The sequence below is a fragment of the Manis pentadactyla genome, chromosome 3 (assembly GCF_030020395.1).
Source record: "Manis pentadactyla isolate mManPen7 chromosome 3, mManPen7.hap1, whole genome shotgun sequence".
Classification (NCBI taxonomy): domain Eukaryota; kingdom Metazoa; phylum Chordata; class Mammalia; order Pholidota; family Manidae; genus Manis; species Manis pentadactyla.
Window position 1 is genome coordinate 135,770,666 of NC_080021.1, and position 22,810 is coordinate 135,793,475.

At 37.2% G+C, this 22,810-nt stretch overlaps 1 protein-coding gene across 9 annotated transcripts in view; it reads left to right on the top strand.

The window, feature by feature from the left end:
* Positions 1–22,810, top strand: part of FANCC (FA complementation group C) — a 299,481-nt gene that overhangs the window by 231,747 nt on the left and 44,924 nt on the right. For all 9 annotated transcript variants that reach the window (XM_036904368.2, XM_057498496.1, XM_036904371.2 and 6 more), the window contains 3 exons: positions 2,530–2,643; positions 3,537–3,601; positions 14,289–14,453. In XM_036904368.2, the coding sequence (XP_036760263.2) occupies positions 2,530–2,643; positions 3,537–3,601; positions 14,289–14,453 (344 nt within the window). The remainder of the gene's footprint in view (positions 1–2,529; positions 2,644–3,536; positions 3,602–14,288; positions 14,454–22,810) is intronic.

Consider the following 22,810-nt stretch of genomic DNA (forward strand, 5'->3'; position numbering starts at 1 on the left):
GCTCCTTTATCTAATACTAATGGACCATATATGTTTGGGTTAATGTTTGGAGTCTCTGTTCTGTTCCACTGGTCTGTGGCTCTGTTCTTGTGCCAGTACCAAACTGTCTTGATTACTACCAATGGATGCATTTTTGTAAATCACATTATACATGTTGTTGGGTTTTTAAACATCCACCAAGTAGTAATATATCAAAACAACTTTCTTAACTTGATATGAACTTTCCTAATTTGAAAACAGTAGGTGGGATCTGTTGTGGGGCCAGCAGGTTTCTACCTCTATTAGTAGTGCTGCCGGGAGTTCTGCTTTGAGAATAGGGAGTCAGGTCTGAACTCACGGATGGAAAGAGCCATGGTCTACACAACAGGGTGCATACCAGATCTATGGCAGGTTTCCTCAGGCAGAGGGACTAGGGTGGAAATGTGGTGGGAATGGGAGAAGTGGCACAGGAAACATCTTCAGTGTTTCCATCACTTTACTGAGTTTGGTGCTGGATGAAATTCATCATACTATTTTATATTTTTGAGTGTGTGCGGTAGTTATGATAAAGCTGAAACTAGGGCCATGGTGGATTAGTGATACCCACCCGGTGGTGGTGGTGTGCCTGTTGTGGGCTCATCCCTGACAGAGCTGTTGGAACCTCTTCCCAGTTGCGACTGCCCCCTTGAGTATTTATGGGTGAGCTTGGGCACACATATGCCCTCACACAGGTACCTGCGGGTGAACTCACACACATACTTATGTGTACCTATGTTATCTTGTAATGAATACTCACAAAATACAGTTCAGGACTTTAAAAATAAATGAAGAATGACCACTTCCTAGTGAACATACTAAAAACTACTGGGTTGTACACTTCAAAGGGGTGAATTTTATAGTATGAATTCTATCTCAAAATTAAAGGTGTTGTTAAAAAAATTAAATGTTTCCAGAGCAATACTTTTTCAAAAAGTAAATGTTTTTCTGATTGTGAAGTAGTACATAAACATATAGGTAACTGGAAAATGTACTAAAGTTAAAAGAAGAAAGAAATTACATATGTACAATAGCATCATCCCAGAGACTGTTAACATTTGGTGTTATTTTCTTTATTCCCATGTGTGGATTATTTTTATACTGATGAGATTATTTCTGTGTTTTAAATTTTGCATCTTCCTTTCTTCATTTGACATTATAATATAACCATTTAAAATGCTTTAATAAATTCTTTACAAGCATCTTAATGGCTTACGGTGAGCCACTGTGTGAGGGTATAATAATAGATAAACAATTCCCTGCTGAGGGACATTTTCACCATGAGAAATAACATCGTAGTGGATGCCTTTGAGCATAATCCCCACTGTCATACTTGGTTTTATTTCCTTAAATATATGCCAGATACATTAAAAATTTTGAATGCTTTTAAAACCTTTAATATGTATTTTCAAGTTGCATTCTGTAAGGCAGGCGTCTATCAGCCTATAAGGCGTCTCTGTGGAGGTGGCGAACCTCCGGGCGGCACGGCGCTGGCAGTCCATGCGTGGGGTGGCTGTGGCCATGGCCGTGGTGCACCCGCCCATCCCTGTGGGGGCCTGTGCGGGTCACAGCGGCGCTGGCGTATGTGTGTGCACCTATACTCTCCTCTGAGCTTATGCAGACTTTCAGACTGGCATTCGGTGTTCAAAAATCTTTCTTCCATTAAGTGAAAAATGATATGCTGAACTTTACACTTCCCCTTTCTGATTATGAGGATGACCGTTTACCCATGTGTTTCTTGGGCATTTGCATTTTCTCCAATGAATCTGTTCAGAATCATTTTTTACACTTTTGGTGTTTGTTGTACCATATTTTTACATTAATTTGATTACATATGATTTGTGTATTTGTGTATTATAAATTATTTGTTGTTAATATTATTCCTAGTTTGTGCTTATGTTATTTTCTAAAAACCACAATGTTTTACTTTTGTTTAGAACTACCAATGATTTGCTTCCTCGGTTTTCAGTTTACAAAATTCTTTCCCATTCAGACCTGTGAAAAGTACTTGTATTTTCTTCTTGTTCATTATTTTGTTTCAATTTTATATTGATTTCTTTTATTTACTTAAATTCAATTATATTTTGATGAATAACATAAGCTGAAGATCTAATTTTTTTCAGGTTTCTCAGCATCATTTTTTGCAGAATCTTACCTTTAGCAATCTGTGGTGTGTGCTTGTCATGTATTAAATTATTGCATCTATTTTGATAAAAATATTTTGATGAGTTTAAAAACAAAGGTCACATTCTTAATATGGTTAAAGCACTGTTCATTCATTATAGACTTTTGTTTCATTGTTAACATTTGTTTAAATTTACTTATTTTTAATGTAATAATTTTAATGTTAACTAGTTTCTTCTTTATACCTTGAACCAAAGTGAACTGGGTACTCAGACAAATTAAGCTAACTCATTTCATAAAGATCGCCCCATTTACAAATGACCTGGACTCTAGGCATTATATGTAGCAGGTCTTGCATTCACTTTTAAGAACTTTCTGTTTGTTTCTAAGGGGTTGTTATGTCATATACTGACAGCCTGCAGAGTTGATATGAAAGAAGCTGGTCTTTTTGCTCAAGATCTTGGGTTTGCACCTGCAGATTATTATCCTGGTTTGCTTAAAAATGTGAGTAATTTTAATTTACTAATACTGAAATTTTCATTTCTTAATGTACCATCAGCAAAAAGGGTAATATTTCACTCATCTGGAAGAGGTGTTTAACTTTTCTATGTTTATGTCTTCCTACCTGGGGTGGATTTTTGGCCATGTAAGGAAGAAATGTGCAAAAGCAGATTATGAGGAAGAAGAAGGAGACCTGAAGAGATTCTAAATCAACCAATCTCTCTAGTCTCTTAACACATCTCATTTATTCTCTCAAAGATTTTTGGGAGAAGAAGTTTTCTTAACCAATGTAAACACACCCTATTGCTGTTGGACGAAGTTTACATTTAAAATAACCTGACAAAAATTGTATGTTAAAGCAAAAAATTCAATAAAAAATGTTGTAAATAGTATTATATATTACATCTTAGTATTAAAGCTATGTTTTTTTCTGCCTTAAATTTTAGCTAACTTCAAGAAATTTAAATTTATGATGTTAATATGGCTTTTCTAAAAAGTGTTAAATGTTAAGAGATTTTTAATATTAGTTAACTATTCTGGTTTTGGAAGCTTATATATGAATAGCATTTTTTAAAATAACTAAATTAAGAAAGAAAAAACTAACTCTAATGTGGCTTTATTTTTAATGGGTTTGGTTTTAATTCCTAAGAAATTAATGACCTATTTTTCACTAGCTTAAATAGGAATGCAGAATAATAGACATTAAACATAAAATCTAAGTTATTAGTAAAAGTGACTTGTCACTGCTCTCCTTTCACTTTGACAAGGTAAAACAAGGAGAGGATGGGTGGGGGAGGGTGCGGAATCTCAACGGAAATACCACTCACACCAACAAGAACAGAGCTGATGTAATCCTGTTTGCAGTATGTTAACCTGCAACTGATTTTGTTTTACAGATGGTTTTATCATTAGTGTCTGAACTCAGAGAGAATCATCTTAATGGATTTAACACTCAAAGGCGGTAGGTGTTAAACTAAACATCCCCCGTCTCAAGTTTCAAAATGTATCAGTTCAGTTATGAGAGAAAAATTTTGTAATTCTTAGGAAATGTGTGTTCATAGTTATGGTTATATTCTATGCGGAGAGATTCCTTTAGTGAAATCCATGGCAAATTGGTGTGTTTTATCAAACTCTGTTTTTAATTACTATTTCCAGCTCACTTAGGACAAGAAGTCATGTACCAACTCTTGTACACCCATTGAGTGAAAAGTCCTACACATGCAGGAGGGAACACAAAATGCAAGAAGCACCCAGTTCAGTGTGTGTGTGTATAATTTGCGCACACCACAATCAGCATATTTATGAGGCAGTAGATGCTTTATGTGCACATATGACCTATTTTAAGAAACAAGATACTCCAAATTCTAGATTAAACAAATAGATTCAGACAAATTAAAAGGCAATTAATCACATTACAAAATGTTTCTTCACTATGTGAAAGAATTCAAAGTTGTTTTCAACAGTGAGCATTTCTTTTTCACAAATCATTAACTAGGAGAGCCAGAGAACAAGAGATTTTGTGATTTTTTTTTTCTTGTAAAACTATTGTCATTTAAAGCTCTGTGAGAAGTGGTCTTTGCTCTCAGCCTTTAGGAATCCTTTGCGTCCAACCTTTAAAGTAAACTGTAAAACTCTTAGATAAAAACACTGGAGAAAATCATCAGAACATTGGCTTCGGGAGTGACTTTTTTAGATATGGTACCAAAAGCACAAACAACAAAGAAAAAGTAGACTGAAGGCCAATAAATAGGACTTCATTAAAATTAAGAACTTTAATGAATGAATTAATGAAACTAGAAAAGGAAGAACAAATGAGGCCCAAAGTCAGTAGAAGGAGGGAGATAATAAAGATTAAAGCAGAAATAAATGAAATTGAGAAGAATAAAACAATAGAAAGAATCAATGAAAGCAGGAGCTGGTTCTTCGAGAAAATAAACAAAATAGATAAACCCCTAGCCACACTTATCAAGAAAAAAAGAGAGTCTACACACATGAACAGAATCAGAAATGAGAAAGGAAAAATGACCATGGACAGCACAGAAATACAAAGAATTATGAGAGAATACTATGAAAAATTATATGGTAACAAACTAGATAACCTAGAAGAAATGGACAACTTTCTAGAAATACAACCTTCCAAAGCTGACCCAGGAAGAAACAGAAAACCTGAATAGACCAATTACCAGCAAAGAAATTGAATTGGTAGTCAAAAATCTACCGAAGAACAAAACCCCCGGACCAGGTAGTTTCACTGCTGAATTTTATCAAACATTTAGTGAAGACCTAATACCCATCCTCCTTAAAGTTTTCCAAAGAGTAGAAGAAGAGGGAATACTTCCAAACTCATTCTATGAGGCCAGCAATCACTCTAATACCAAAACCAGGCAAAGACACCACAAAAAAAGAAAATTATAGAACAATATCCCTGATGAACATAGATGCAAAAATACTCAACAAAATATTAGCAAACCGAATTCAAAAATACATCAAAAAGATCATCCATCATGATCAAGTGGGATTCATCCCAGGGATGCAAGGATGGTACAACATTCGAAAATCCATCAACATCATCCACTACTACATTAACATAAAGAAGGACAAAAACCACATGATCATCTCCATAGATGCTGAAAAAGCATTGGACAAAATTCAACATCCATTCATGATAAAAACTCTCAACAAAATGGGTATAGAGGGCAAGTACCTCAATGTCATAAAGGCCATATATGACAAACCCTCAGCCAACATCATACTTAACAGCGAGAAGCTGAAAGCTTTTCCTTTAAGATCAGGAACAAGACAAGGATGCCCACTCTCCGCACTTTTATTCAACATAGTTCTGGAGGTCCATGGCAATCAGACAACACAAAGAAATGAGAGGCATCCAGATTGGCAAGGAAGAAGTCAAACTGTTCCTGTTTGCCAATGACATGATATTGTACATAAACAACCCTAAAGAATCCACTCAAAAACTACTAGATCTAATATCTGAATTCAGCAATGTTTCAGGATACAAAATTAATACACAGAAATCTGTTGCTTTCCTATATACTAATGATGAACTAGCAGAAAGTGAAATCAGGAAAACACTTCCATTCACAATACCATCAAAAAGAATAAAATACCTAGGAATAAACCTAACCAAGGAAGTGAAAGACCTATACCCTGAAAACTGTAAGACAATCTTAAGAGAAATTAAAGAGGACAAATGGAAACTCATCCCATGCTCCTGGCTAGGAAGAATTAATGTCATCAAAATGGCCATCCTGCCCAAAGCAATATACAGATTTGATGCAATCTCTATCAAATTACCAACAACATTCTTCAACGAACTGGATCAAATAGTTTTAAAATTCATATGGAACCACCAAAGACCCTGAATAGCCAAACCAATCCTGAGAAGGAAGAATAAAGTGGGGGGGATCTCACTCCCCAACTTCAAGCTCTACTACAAAGCCACAGTAATCACGACAGTTTGGTACTGGCACAAGAACAGAGCCACAGACCAGTGGAACAGAATAGAGACTCCAAACATTAACCCAAACATATGTTGTCAATTAATATTCAATAAAGGAGCCATAGACATACAATGGGGAAATGACAGTCTCTTCAACAGATGGTGCTGGCAAAACTGGACAGCTACATGTAAGAGAATGAAACTGGATCACTGTCTAACCCCATACACAAAAGTAAATTTGAAATGGATCAAAGACCTGAATGTAAGTCATGAAACCATAAAACTCTTAGAAAAAAACATAGGCAAATATCTCTTAGACATAAACATGAGTGACTTCTTCATGAACATATCTCCCCAGGTAAGGGAAACAAAAGCAAAAGTGAACAAGTGGGACTATATCAAGCTGAAAAGCTTCTGTACAGCAAAGGACACCATCACTAGAACAAAAAGGTATTCTACAGTATGGGAAAATATATTCATAAATGACAGATCTGATAAAGGGCTGACATCCAAAATATATAAAGAGCTCACGCACCTCAACAAACAAAAAGCAAATAGTCCAATTAAAAAATGGGCAGAGGAGCTGACTAGACAGTTCTCTAAAGAAGAAATTCAGATGGCCAACAGACACATGAAAAGATGCTCCACATCGCTAATCATCAGAGAAATGCAAATTAAAACCACAATGAGATATCACCTCACCCCAGTTAGGATCACCACCATCCAAAAGACAAACAACAACAAATGTTGGCGAGGTTGTGGAGAAAGGAGAACCCTCCTACACTGCTGGTGGGAATGTAAATTAGTTCAACCATTGTGGAAAGCAGTATGGAGATTCCTCAAAATGCTCAAAATAGAAATACCATTTGACCCAGGAATTCCACTTCTAGGAATTTACTCTAAGAATGCAGCAGTCCAGTTTGAAAAAGACAGATGCACCCCTATGTTTATCGCAGCACTATTTACAATAGCCAAGAAATGGAAGCAACCTAAGTGTCCATCAGTAGATGAATGGATAAAGAAGAGGTGGTACATATACACAATGGAATACTATTCAGCCATAAGAAGAAAACAAATCCTACCACTTACAACAACATGGTTGGAGCTAGAGGGTATTATGCTCAATGAAATAAGCCAGTTGGAGAGAGACAAGTACCAAATGATTTCACTCATATGTGGAGTATAAGAACAAAGAAAAACTGAAGGAACAAAACAGCAGCACAATCACAGAACCCAAGAATGTACCAACAGTTACCAAAGGGAAAGGGACTGTGGAGGATGGGTTGGAAGGGAGGGATAAGGGCAGGGAAAAGAAAGGGTGGCATTACGATTAGCATGTGTAATGTTGGGGTGGGGGGATGGGGAGGGCTCTATAACACAGAGAAGATGAGTAGGGATTCTGCAGCTGATGGACAGTGACTGTAATGGGGTTTGTGGGGGGTACTTGGTGAAGGGGGGAGCCTAGTAAACATAATGTTCTTCATGTAATTAATTGTAGATTAATGATACCAAAAAAAATTATTGACAAAATTGACAAGCCGTTAGAAAATTTTCTAAGGACAACAGAAGTTTCAGGTAACAAATATCAGAAATGAAAGAGGAGACAGTATAACTGATGCCACAGAAGTAAAAAGACTCATATGAAACTACCATCAACAGTTATATTACATGAACATGGAATAAATGGATTAATTTTTTAATAAATACACAACCTACCATGTCTGAATAATAAATTTAAAAACCTGAGAAGATCTGTAACTACTAAGGAGACTAAATCAGTAATCAAAAATCTGCCAACACAGAAAATACCAGGACCAGATGGTGTCACTGGAGAGTTCTGCCAAACATTTACAGAATTCACATGAATCCCTCTCAGGTTCTTTAAAAAAACTGAAGAGGACATAGCACTCCAAAACTCATTTTACAAGGCCAGTGCTACTGTATGCCAAAATCAGATAAAGATTCTCTAAGAAAAGTATAGATGAATGTTCCTAAAGAATGTTGGTACAGAAATCCTCAATTAAATCTAGCAAACCAAACTCAACATATTAAAGGGATGCAGCATGACCAAGTGGTATTTATTCCTCACGTGTACCCATAAGTCACCATATGAAAGTCAGTCAGTGTGTTATACCATATTAACAGTGATGGACCAAACCACATGATAATTTCAACTGATGCAGAAAAACTGTTAAATTCAGCCCCTTTTTCTTGATAAGAACATTCAACAAACAAGCAATAGAAGGAAACCACCTCAACAAAATACAGAATATATGTAGAGAGTCCACAGCTAACATCATACTCAATGATGAATGACTGAAAGATTTCCTTCCAAAATCAGGAACAAATCAAGGATGTCCTCTCTTACCACTTCTTTTCAACACAGTACTGGAAGTCTTAGCCAGAGCAATTTAGCAAAACAAAGGCATCCAAATTTAAAAGAAATGAGGTTGTCTGTTTATAGATGACATGTATATGTAGAAAATTCCAAAGATTCCACAGAAAAATTGTAACTAATAAATGAATTCAGTAAAGTGGCAGGATACAAATCAACACTCAAATATAAGTTGTATGTGTATAGACTATCAATGAACAAGAAAACAGGAGTTTTTAAAAAATCCCACTTATAATAGCATCAAAAGAACAAAATACTTAGGAAAAACTTGAAAAGATGAAAGACTTCTGCAGTGCAAACTGTAAAACACTGAAAGAAATTAAATACCACACAGATAAATGGAAAGGCATTGCATATTCATGGATTGGAAGAGTCAATAGTGTTAAAATGTCCACGTTACCCAAATCAGTCTGTAGATAGCAGTGCAATCTTATCAAAATCCAAATGACATTTTTCTTTTGCAGAAATAGTAAAAACAATCCTAAAATTTAAATAGAATATCAAAGGATCCCAAATTGCCAAAGCTTTTTTGAAAAGAAAAATAAACCTGAGAGACTCTCATGCACTGATTTTAAAGCATATTACAAAGCTACAGTTGTTAAAACAGTTGGATATTGGCCTAAAGCCAGATACATAAACTCATGGCACAGAATAGCAAGGAGGCTGAAAAAATACATCCATAATATGTCATTTCTTAAAGAAAATTTTAGAACACTCAAAAAAGTACATTCATATAAAGGAAAAGTGTTAAAACTGGCAGAAAGGATCTACACCAACTTCAGGGGAGTGCTAACTCCTGGGTCCAGGAGGAGGAAATAGAGTGAGGAACGGTGTGTCAGCTGTAATCAAGACATTTTATTTCTTTAAAACATCAAACAGAAATACTTAATAAAATGTTAGCATTATAAAATCTGGGCAGTTGGTACATAGTTGTTATAGTAATTCTCTGTGTTTTTCCATATGTTATAAGTATTTTATAATTAAACTTTTAAAAACTAGAACAGCGGTGCCCTATGAGATGCTGAAAATGAAAAGATAATATTCATAATAAAGCAGTTATTTCCTGCCTCAGGGTCTCATTTCCAAAATAGCAGGTGTACTTCATGAAAATAGAATCATCTTTACTTGGCCTTAGATTGCTTAATATTTATTCCTCTCTGCAGTTGTTTTTTTTCTTTTGTTTGTGTATTCATGTATTCTATTCAGTCTTTGATTTTATTGGTCTATTAAGATGCTTTCCTCAGAATTATCTGTGCTTTTCTTTTTCTCATGCTTGGATGGGAGAAGAGAGCTGCTCAAAGGTATCTAATTCCACTACAATCAGGAGAGCTGCTGGCAGATACTAGCTGGCTCACTGTGTATAGCGAAAAACTTCATTCATGCCAGATTGGGCCATTTTGTAGGGCAGGTTCATTCCCAAATTCAGGACTATATTTTCATTAAGGATGTTTGTTTTCAAAAACAGTATGGCACACCATGGGGACAAGCCGAGTCTGCTGAAGGCTGTTCCGCAGGCAGGTGCATGGCAGGCGCAGCGAGGATGAAAGGGTGATTCACTTGGTTAGTTGTTTAGGGCAGTCTTCGTCAAATCAAATCTGTGGTGTAATTAGGAAAATTTTTAACCAAATTTACCAAGAATATGAGATGCCTGTGCTGGTAGAATGTCCTCTGGACTCTGACACACCTCATATATTCCTCATTTGCTCTACTGAATGATGCTTCCTGTGGAGTCTTTCTCCATCTTTATTTTTTAAAGAAAGAACTTTAGAATTCAACAAGATACATTTCTTGCAGGTATTTTTCTGAAATATGTTGAGTTTTTAGGGAAATTTAATCTCTTGGATTAAGTTCACTTATACTTGTCAAAAGATTGAATTTAAGAAGCAATTTGATGCCCAACATACTTTTTGAGTCTCTTTATTAGCTTTAAAAGTCCTACTAAGACCTACAAACAGGAAGTTCTGTTCTTCATCCATGAAAGAACCCGGATTCCTTAAAGCTTGTGTGAGACTCAGACCTCAAAGCCCACAATTCTCCAGTGAATTACAAGTTCAACCAAGTGTGTTTTCTTGTGTCAGGTAGAAACTGATTTCCTGAGAGCAGATAATGGAAGGGCTGTAGGGTAACCTCTGACAGCTGGCAAGCCTGCTGGTGCCCTTACAGCTGTTGCTGTTTTAAGTTTCATTAATATGTATTAATAAAATATGTATCCTAATGTGTTACTTTCTCCTAATGTATCATAATGTATTACTGTCAACCTGGGGTTACCTGTACATCTCAAGATTTAAAAACCAAAAAAGGGATATCAGAATACAGCATAGCAGGAAAACTACTTTCTGGTTCACTTGAATCCAGGTATTTCCATTGTTTGTGAAACGAGTTTTATCATTACTTTCCTCCCTCTACTGTGACGGGCAGCCGCTGGAGCCTCTCAGACCCTGTAGAAACAATGCTACACTGTTTCTCTCTCTTTTTTTTTAACAGATGGCATCTATATGTTTTTTCATTTTTCACAACTTGAGTGCTAAAGTTCATTTCAAAAGACTTGTGGAAAATGTAGAAATTAATCTCATAACTCCAATGCATAAATTGTCAAAGAAACAAAAAAATAAGAAAATCTGTTTAGTTTTCTTTTGCATTATTTTTAGAGGCCTGATAAATGGTCTTGCCATAGTGTTTCAAATAGAGTCTCACTTGCCACCAAGTAGAATCAACAAATCCGTGACAGGATGTTTACATTCTCTCATTCTTTGCTGCAAATGGTCTAGAAGGAGCGGCCTTTGCACTTCTGAGAATCACCCTTTATTGTGCAGCTCTGTGCTTGCTGCAGGTAGTTTGAAAGCTTCCATACGACCACGTGGGAAGGATGCTTCCCACATTATTTGGTTCCTGTTGAGCCTCCTGCCATTGAATTCCTGGGCAGAAATCACCTGGTGCTGCCCTGGCGGTCAGTTGGGACTGAAGCTTAATGTGATGCAGTCCGGGAAGTGTCCCTAACCCCGGTTCAAGTTGGATCTCCACACTTGACAAGTTTCAGACCAAAAGAGGAAGCCATGAAGGCCAGGGGCATTTTGAAACCCTTCCTGCCGCACTTTGGTAGAACCAAGAGCTACCTAAGTCTAACAGGACAAGGGAGGACACTGTGGAGAAGTAGGTACCACATGGCTGCCAACCCCCAGCTGTTCTGGGGGCTCCTTAATGCTGAGAATGTAATTTATTGGTGACCCAACCAAACTACATTGTGGCAAGTACTGGGCCGGCTACAATAAATAGCATTCGTGGAGAGGCTAATGGGGAATCCCAAATTCCAGAAAGAGCAAATCAAAGCAATAAAAAAAATGACCAGATATTCACTAAAATGACTTCTGGTGAATTAATACATATTTTTAGATGTCTCTGTTTTAATTTCAAACATGATAAAAAGTAATAGTTACAGCCTCATAAACAAAGCTCTTTAAAGTTCTCAGTAATTTTTACCAGCTTACGGGTATTCTGAAACAAATTTAAAAAGTCTAAAAACTGCTGTCTGTAGTGAAAATCACAATGAACTTGCCCTATTCATTCACATATAACTAACTCCACACTGGCTTTGTAGTGCCTGATTCTTAAATATAAGTGGACTAGCAATGGTCACCAGGTATTTAAGGACATCATTTTAAGCATATAATATGGGAAAAATAGGTATCAATACAAATAAAGAAGAAATATTATTGAAATAATGGAAAGTCTCAATACCAGTATCTCCGTAAAAGTAAAAGGTTCTAGTGTAGCCATTAAACAAGAACAGGATGCTACTTAGTCTTTTTTCAAAAGAAGAACATCCAGAGGATTAAAAAAATAGTACTCAGAAATTAATAATGTGAGAGTGATAATGAAAAACATCAAAAAAGTATCGCAATACAAAGCTGAACAATTCCTTCAAAATCCAGAGCAAAAGACGAAGAGATGAAAAATAAGAAAGAAAAGCTAAGGCTGAGAGCTGTTTAAGAAGTTCAGTGTCCAAAGAAATTGTAGTTTCCAGAAGGCAAGATCAGAGAAAAGATTGGGTAGGAAGTCCTCAAGGAGATAATCCAAGAGAAAGTCCATGATTTAAGACCCACCGAGTACCCAGTACAATGAATAAACATAAATCCATACCAAGACACGTTGTTCTGAAATTTCAAAGAGGCTATCCAGGGAGTGAAAACAGGACATATATAAAGAATTGAGGTTCATAATAGCATGGGTCTTCTCAGGAGCAACACTGGAAGCTAGACCACAGTAGAACCACACCTTCACAATTCCATAGGGAAATTACCAGAATTCTGTACTCAGCCAAAGTACAGCCAAAGTACAACATAAGATGAATGAACCAATAAAGAAGTAGAGTCCAGGAGAGAAGTGAAGGAAATCCCCAGAACAGAGATCTCAAGATAGTAATTGTGCAGAGATTATGCATAACATATCCAGATTATGATTATATGTGAAAATACCTGGAAAAAGATCTAAAAGCAAAAATCCAAAACTTTCATTTTATTAATTTCTGGTTCAGTTATTCACTTAACATCTGTTTCTTGAGCATTTTGTGTAAGTCATTTCTTGAGTAGTTTGTGTAAGGAGTTGTCCCTAATGCTAGGAATAAAGCCATGAGCAAGGCAGAACTACCTGCCCGTATAAAGCTGATATCCTAACAGGAAGAGTCGGGCCATGAACTATAAAGTAGATACACAGTAGATCAACTGATGAAAGGTACACTAGAGAGAAGCACACCGGGAAGTACATGGGGAGGGGAGGTCTTGCTGTGTTAAACTCTGCTGTCCAGTGGAGTATTCTGCAGTAACGGACAAGTCCTCTGAATTTGCAGTGTCCAGTACTGTAAGCCACTAGCTGTGGAACACTTAACATGGAGTGCAACTGGAGAGTGGAACTGTAGATTTCATTTCATTTCGTTTAAATTTAAATTACCACATGTGGCTGATTGCTGCTGTATTATTGGTCATTGCATTTATAGTGATGGACAGGAAATCCGCTGCATAAAGCAACATTTGAGCTGATACCTACATGAAATGAAGAAGGTAATCATGGTTCCGGGCAGAATGACAACAGGACCTTATCTGGACTAGTTAGAAGCCAGGAAGGCCAGAACAAGCGAGGCAGTGAGTGGAAGAAGATGAAGCCAGAGGGACAGTGGGCCTTACTGGGGAGGGTGTTGGTGGCTGTTGTAAGGCTGCTTAGTTTTCTGTGTGAAGGGGAAGCTATCACAAAGCTTTGAACACACAAGTGAAGTGATCCGAGTTTTTAAAGGGCTTCCAGATGGTCCTGATGATAAACAGCGGGGTGAGGGCAAAGCAGGAGGAAGCCTGGAGGTGTGGTGAAGTAGGGGGTCATGATGAAAAGTAGAGACATAGAGGAACTGACAGCACCGACTGCTGCATCAGAGAGTGCATGACAGAAAGGGAAGGGATCAAGGACAGACCTCAAGGGCTTTGGCCTGAGCAAGTGAGATGGGGGCCATGGCAGGAAGAGAGCATTTGGGGAGGGAATTCTAGAGCTCTGCTCGGGGCATATAAGTTGGAGGTACTTGGAGATACTTACGCCAGAGTCCTGACAATGAATGATGTTAAAACGGGAACTGCTGCTAAAATGGGGTTTCTTTCTAGGAAATTGAGTAAGAAGTGCTCACGGATGGTAGCAGGGGAGCCCTCCTTATATGAGAGGCAAAGCAAGTGTCCTGTCAGCCTTTTCAGTATGAAGACTTTATGTCTCTGTGTGGCTGTAAGGTTTGGGTAACTAGTTCTTACTGTATTTATTCCACAGAATGGCCCCTGAGCAGGTGAGGTCCCTGTCACGAGTTTGTATACCACTGGTGACCCTGCCAGATTTCGAACCCCTGGTGGCGGCTCTGCTCACCTACCATGGACATGAACCTCGGGAAGTGCTCTGGCCTGAGTTCTTTGACGCTGTGAATGAGGCCTTTTTGTTGTAAGTGATGTCCATTTACCTTATCACTCAACCATGTTCTTCCTCTTCTTAAGAATACTTCCCCACGCTGGAAATGCAGTTTTCAAACTTGTGGTCTCAGTACCACTTAATGCTCTTAAAGGTTATTGAGGATCCCAATGAGCTTTTAAAAAAAGGGTGTGTTATATTGAGCAGTATTTACCATATTTGAAATTAAAACAAGTTTTTAAAATATTAATTACTTAATTTGAAAATAACAATGTTAATGATGTGTTAACACAATAGCACATTTTTGTGAAAAACAATGATCTTTTCCAAGGAAAGTTGCCAGGAGTGGCATTGTTTTACATTTTTGCAAATCTCCTGATTGTCTGACTTATAAGAAGACAGCTGGGTTCTCATATATGTTTCTGCATTCAGTCTGGTGTGGTATGTTGTTTTGACTGAATAGGAAGAAAACCTAGCCTCACACAGATGTGAAGTTGGAAAAGACAGGAGTATTTTAATAGCTACCTCAGATAATTGTGGATATTTGCTTTGGATACTTACCTCACCAGAATTTGAATATGGTAGTATTGTAAAGGAGTCTGAAGCTGTGCCAATGGGCTCTCCATACTGTTACATGAAAACCTATTGGTCTGTCTGGTACTTTAAATAGCGTCTTTAGCCCCAGCAGGATTTTGTAGCCTCGTGCACCGTTCACTTGGAAACTATTGGTTCATTAAGTTACCGAGATCTTGCAAACACTGGCATGTTTCATTGCACAGTACCCAAATTTAAATGCATTACTGTCACCATTGATCTCATCAGAAACATCAGGTGTTGGGAAGCTGTCAAATCGCACGGCAGAAACACATTTTCCAAGATTCTACGATCTGCCCGAAAACTGAAATGTATCATTGGCAACAAACACTGTCGGTTGTTTCCTTAAGGTCCTAGGGTCACTTTGGTGATTTTGGAGGAAGGATGTGCCAAACTCAGTTTTGAATAACCCATTGGTCTGTGAAGCACTCTTTCAGGTTATTTTCTACTGTAAACAGTAGCAGGCTGACCTCATAGCTCAAATAGTTGCTCAAGTGCTTTTCCTCTAGATCTGTGGCCTTATGTTCCAGATGCTTGCTTTCCTTTCCACCTCGCAGATTTTCATGAAAAATATTCTCAAGAGTAAAATTCAGTGAAATTCACATTTTATGCTGCTTCATCAGTGCAGTGCCATGTGAAATGGCCAGTGTGATGAACATGAGTTTGTGGTGTGAGAATCACTGGCCCCGTCGCTGCTCTGACCACGCTGGGCACAGTAGGCTTAGCTGCTTTGGCCTTTGTACTCCGAGCACAAACGTCAACACAGTTGTTGTATGGAACAGCATGAGATCAAACAGTTATTCAGCATGACATCATTCTGTGCTACCAAGTTCCCTTAGAGAACTGTCCTGAGTAGGTGCTGATCCCAAATGAATACGAGCAGCACAGCTAGTCCGGCCATGCCCAGAGAGCAGAGGTACGGTTCTGCCGGCAAGCTGTTTACTTACTTCGCTACGTTTGAATTATTTAATTCCTTTTTTTTAGACTCTGGTCTCAAATTGATGCTTCAGTGAACTACATATAATAGCACTTGAAAACATTCTGCTGACTGAGACACACTAAGGTAAATGATTAACATCCACCCAGCCAAGGGGAAAATAACTCCTCATACTTGCCCCTCATTTCCAGGGCAGCCCACCCGCTTCAGGGGAGTAGGTGTCACCAGAGATGTGCTGGTTCGTCTTTTCCCAGTGCACCACTTGGGGGATGAGAAAGCGAGTCTTTTAGTTCTCCTTCATAGAGCCAAAGTTGGCATTTTTAAATATAAGAAAATGTGTTATAAATGAACTTTCTTTTTAAGTAGTCATTAAATTTTGAAAGTATCTAAAAATATTCTATATTGTAAAATACAGATATATTTATATCTAAAATACATTAGATAAAATTTAGAAAAGTTTTCAAAAATTTTAAAGGTATTTCTGTAAAATAAAACAACAAAGTGCACTCACTTCTTACTAAGTTTCCATGTGGGCACAAGAGAAAATGCCAAAGTTCTTATTCACTTATTTATTTATGTTTTACTTTTTCAGCTTGAGATGTAATTGACATATAATGTTTTATAAGTTTAAGATGTACAAGGAGTTGATCTAATACACTTTGATAATTGCAAATGATTACCACCTTGACACTAGCTAACATATCTATCACGTCATACAGTTACCCTTTCTTTTTTGTGGTAAACAAGATTGTACCTCTTAGCAACTTTCAAGTATGTAAAACAATATTATTAACTGTTGTCACCGTCCTGTCCATTAGGTCCCCAGAACATATTCATCTTATAGCTGGAAGTGTGTTCTTTGGCCAACCATCTCCCAGTCCCTGTTAGCAGTCATTCTAGTCTCTGTTTCTGTGCACTCAGCTTTTATAGATCCCACACTCAGTGATATACAGTATCTGTTTCTCTGCTCTGTCTGACTTATGTCACTGAGCATAATGCCTTCCAGGCCCATCCATGTTGTCTGTCACAGTGGCAGTTTCTTTCTTTCTAATGGCTGAATAATATTCCTGTGTGTGTGTGTGTGTGTGTGTGTGTGTGTGTGTGTGTGTGTGTGTGTGTGTGTGTGTGTATGTGTGTGTGTATCTCGTATCTTTTTTATCCATTGATGAACACTTAGGTTATTTCCATGTTTTGACTTTTGTGAATAATGCTGCAGTAAACATGGGAGTAAAGGTATCTTTTCAATATCCTGTTTTCATTTCATTTGGTCATATGCCCAGAAGTGCTATTAGTAGATCACGTAATAGTTCCAGTTTTAATTTTTTTAGGAGCCTTCATATCATTTCCATACTGGCTGCAACAATTAATATTTCCACTAACAGTGCACAAGTGTTCCCTTTTCTCCACATCATCAACAACAAAATACTAATTCTTGTTATGTTTTTGTAGATATTCTTTATCAATTGGGGGAGTTCCCCTGTATTCCTAATTTGCTGAGGGCTTTTGTATTTGAATGGGTTTGGATTTTATCAAATGTGCCTCCTGAATTTATTGATAGAATTACATGAATTTTCCCTTTTTTAGTTTGTTGATATGGTTGATTAAATTACCTGGTTTTCAAAAATTGAACCACCCATGCATACCTGGGACAAATTCCACTTGGTCATGGAATACAATTCTTCTTATTGTGGATTTGGTTAGCTAATATTTTTTGAGGACTTTTAAATCTCTGTTCATGAGAGATACTAGTCTCTAAGTTTTTTTTTTCTTAATGTCCTTGTCTGTTTTTGGTATTAGTATAATTCTGACCTTGTAGTGTGAGGAAGAATTTCCTCTCCTTCTATTCTGTGAACAAAATTGTAGAGAATGGTGTTATTTCTTCCATAAACATTTAGTAGAATTCACCAGCAAATTCCACTAATTCATGTTCTTTTTTGAAAGGTTATTAATTGTTCATTCAATTTCTTTATAGATACAAGCCTACTCAGTCTATTTCTTCTTCTGTGAGTTTTGTTAAATTGTGTCTTTCAAGGAATTCGTCCATTTCATTTAGGTTATCAGATTTGTCCTCAGAGAGTTGTTATAGTGTTCTTTTATTATCCTTTTAATGCCCATAGGGTTTATATTTGATGTCTTCTCTTTAATTTCTGACATTAGTAATTTATGTCCTGCTTTTATCTTAGCCTAGTTAGAGGCTTATTGATTTTATTGATCTTTTCTAGCAACCAGCTTTTGGCTTCATTGATTTTTCTCTATTGATTTCCTGTTCTCAATTTCATTGATTTCTGCTCTGTTTCTTACTATTTCTTTTCTTCTTCCTCTTACTTTAATTTATTCTTTCCCTAATTTCCTATGGTGGAAAGTTAGGTGATTGATTTTAGGTGTTTTTTTCTTTTCTTTTATGCATTCAATGCTATAAATTTCCCTTTAACCACTGCTTCCATTGCATCCTGCAAACTTTGTTGTGTTTTCATTTTCATTTAGGTTAAAACAACTTTAAATTTTTCTTGAGGTTTCTTCTTTGGCCTGTGTGTCACTTAGAAGTTTGTTGTTGAATCCCCATGTCATTTGGGATTTTTCAAGTTATCTTTCTGTTTCTAATATCTAGTTTATCATTCCACTGTGTTCTGAGAGCAGACATTGTAGGATTTCTGCTCTTTTAAATTTGTTAAGGTGTGTTGTATAGCCCAGAATATGGGCAACCTTGGCGTATGTTCCATATAAGCTTGAAAAGAGTGCGTGTTTTGCTGTGGCTAGATGAAGTAGTCTATAAATGTCAATTATATCCAGTTAATTGATGGTTTGGTTGAGTTCAGCTGTGTTCTTACAGATTTCTGCCTGCTGGGTCAGTCCATTTCTGATAGAGGGATACTGAATTCTCCAATTGTAATAGTGGATTCATCTGTTTCTTTGTAATTCTATTAGTTTTTTCCTCCCATAATTTGATACTCTGCTGTTAGGCACTTACAAATTAAGGATTATTATATCTTTTTGGGGAATTGACCCCTTTATCAATATGTACAGTTGACCCTTTAACAACTGGGTTTGAATGAGTCCACTTATATGTGGATTTTTTTCCAATAAATATATTGAAAAAATTTTTGGAGATTTGCAACAATTTGCAGAAACTTGCAGATGAACTGTTTAGCCTAGAAATGTTGAAAAAATTAAGAAAAAGGAATGCCATGAATATATAAAATATATGTAAATTCTAGTCTGCTTTATCACTTACTATCATAAAATCAGTAGTAGGCTATTAGTAGTTAAGTCTTGGGAAGTCAGAAATTGTATGCAGATTTTAGACTGCACAGAGGGTCAGAACCCCTAACCCCTGTGATGTTCAAGGGTCAACTAAAATAAGCTTTATGCCTGATAACATGGCTTTTTTAAAATTCTGCTTTCTCTGGAATGAACATAGCTATTTCTGCTTTCTTTTGGTTAGTGTTAATTACTTTTCTCCATCCCTTTAGTTTTTATGTATAATCTTTATATTTATGGTGGGTTTCTTGTAGACAAGATATAGTTGGGTCTACTTATTGATCAACTCTGTCAGTCTGTCTTTTAGTTGGTACATTTAGACCATTGATTTGAATTGTTAGTTCAAAGTGATTATTGTTATAGCTGAATTAGTATCTGTTATATTCATTAGTATTTTACATTTGTTGTCCTTACTCTGTGTTGCTCTTTTTATCTTCTGCTCTTTTTCTCCTTCTGTGGTTTTGTCTATTTCATGAGGCCATTTAGTCTCCTTTCTCAGCATATCTGTTATGCTTTCTTTAGCCTTTTTTAGTGATTGCCATAGAGTTTTGCAATATACATTTACAACTAACCCAAATCCACTTTCAGATAACACTGTACCTCTTCACAGCTGGTGTGAGTACATTACAATAACAAAGTCTTCCTAACTCCTCTTTACTGTCTTTTGTATCATCACCTCATTCATCCCACTTATGTACAGGCACACATAAGCATAAGTATATACACAAATATATAATTGAATGCATTACTGCTTTAATATTTTGAGAAAACACTTACCTAGTACATCAATTAAGAATAGGAAAAATTAAAGTTTTTATTTTGCCTCCAGTTATTCCTCCTTTGATTCTCTTTATGTAAATATGAGTTGCTGATGTGTATTACTTTCCTTCTCTCTAAAGAACTTCTTTTTAATATTTCTTGCAAACAGGTCTACTGGCACCAAAATTCCTCAATTTTTGTTTGTCTGAGAAAGTCTTTATTTCTCTTTCACTTTTGAGAGGTAATTTTGCAGGGTACAGCATTTTGGATGGTGGGTTTTTTCCTCCAACGTTTTAAATATTTCATTCCATTTGCTTCTTGCTTGCATGGTTTCTGAGAAGTTGAATGTAATCTTTATTTCTTTACAGGTAAAACATTTAACCTCAGACTTGCTTTTTTCAAGGTTTTTTTCTTTATCTTTGATTTTTAAAACTTTATCATTCAAATGTCCTTCATATTTATCATTCAAATATCATTAAAATTTGATCTTTTAAAAATTTGTTCAAATGACCTGCTTAGGTACAGTGTTCCAGCGTTTACCCTGCTCGGTACTCTGAGCATCCCGGACCTGTGGTTTGGCATCTGACATTAATTTGGAGAGATTCTCTATCATTATCGTTTCAAGGATCCCTTCTGTTCCTTCCTCTCCTCTCCCTGGTACACCCATTATGTGTGTGTTACACCTTCTGTCATTGTCCCACGTTCTTTGAATGTGCCCTTCTGTGTTTTCATTCTCTGTTCTCTTTGCTCTTTGGTTTTTGAGATTCCCACTCATACAGCCTAAAGCTCAGGGATTCTGTCCTTGGCCAGTCTACAGGGAAGCCCAGCAAAGGTGTTCTTCATGTCTGTTAAAGTGTTTTTATCTCCAGTATTTGTTACTGGTCCTCTCTTAGGACGACCCTCTTTCTGCTCATATTGCCCATTTGTTCTTGTACATTGTCTGCTTTATCCATTAGAGACCCCACTGTGGTAATCACAGCTGTTCTGGATTCCCAGTCTGCTAATTCCAAAATCTCTTCCATGTCTAGTTCTGATTCTTGCTCTGTCCAAATTCTGTTTTTTTTCCATATCATATGTCTCCTGATTTTATTCTTGATGGCTGGACTGCTATAAATAGGCTTTCTATAATGGAATTGCTGTAAATAGAAAGCACTGTAAATAGGCTTTTTGGGAGTGTGGTGGTGTGTGTAAGGGAGGGAAAGTGTTCTGTAGTCTTACAATTAGGACTCCATCTTTTGTGAGCTTGTGCTTCTGCACAGTGAACTTCATAAGAGTTTCTTAGTTTTTCCTCACTCTTGGGTGGGACAGGATGCCCAGAGCTGGCTGGAATTGGTTATGGTCCTTTCCCAGGCCTCTTAGGCTCTGATAAGGCCCCCATAGGTTAGGCTCTGGTTAGCTAGTTTCCCTTGAGGGCAGGCCTTGTTAGGAAGGAAGGATCACTCTGGTGTATTTTCAGTGGATCCTTCTCCCCTCTTCCTGCCTCAGAGTAGGAGTGGATTTTTCTCCAGTATTTCTTATGAGAAGCTGGTCGAGCTCTTGGAGGTAAATCTCACAGTATTGTAGGGGACCTTCCATTACTGGGTCCCCCTGGAATTAAAACTCTCAGAGTTGTCCACACTAAACCTCCAGCCATTCACAGTTAGAGCTCAGGTGTTCCTACCCAGTGCTGTTTGCCGTCGTGGTTTCCATTTGTGGGTCTCCTCTTAGGTAAGCCGTGACTCCTTGTATTTGCTTATCTGCCTTTCCAGTCTCGGGGGCCAAGCTTTGTCCTGTGTTCCCCTCTCTTAAGGATGCAAGAAGAGTTGTTGATCTTTCAATTTGTTCTGATTTTATTTGCATTGACAGAGTGGTGACTTCTAGCTCCTTCCATGCAGGACAGGAAACCAGAAGTCTCTATAACGCTTCATTTTAAGAAGCATAACTACAATACCATTATTATGTCTAAAAACTGACACTAATTCCTTATCATCATCATTTATTTAGTCAGAGAGTAAATTCTATTGATTGTCTCATATTTTTTTTTATAGTTACTTTGTTGGAATAAGAGTCCAGAGCCCACACATTGCATCTGGCTCATGGGCTCAGAGGTCCCCTTCAGTCTGCAGGCTCCCGGTTCCTTTGGTCTTGGAATGTGTCTGCTGAAGTGCTGTGGTTGCTCCCCCACTTGGCACACAGGGTATTCCAGTGCCTTAAACATCACAAAGGTTGTCCCCACTGCAGTCACGTATGCAGTTTCTGATGACGCGCACCTGTTCTGTTGGCTTGTGTTCTGTTTCTTTGGTCATATACCCATGTGCCAGTACCATTCAGTTCTAGTGGTAAGTGTCTTTCTGATAATGCTTAACATAAAATAGGGCTGTTGCCCCTTATTTCTCTTCCTTTACAGGATTTTTCTGGCAATTCTTGCTTGTTTTATCTTTCAAAAAAACTGTGAACATAATTTGTCCATCTCTGGGAAAGACACCTAATGTTATTTGGGAGGCTCATGTTCAATGCATGGATTAACTGAGGAAGAACTGACATCTCTGTGAGGTGAAGGCTCTGTCCGCCTGTCCAAGAACACCTCTGTCTTTCCACTTGTTCCTGTTTGCGTCTGTGATCTTAAAGGAGCATACTATGTGTTTTCCACATTGAGGTTTCCTTATGCCTAAGTTTTTATTGTATTTCAGGTTTTGTTTGGAGTTCTTGGCTGCAACTGTAGGTCTTCTGCATATCTTCAAATTGGTTTTATTATATCTGTTGGGAATGTGAACAGCCTCAGAACCACCATGCTTTCAGTCAGTTCAGAGAATAGTTACCAGATCATTTGTCTTTTTTCACATATAATGCTTAAAAATTAGAA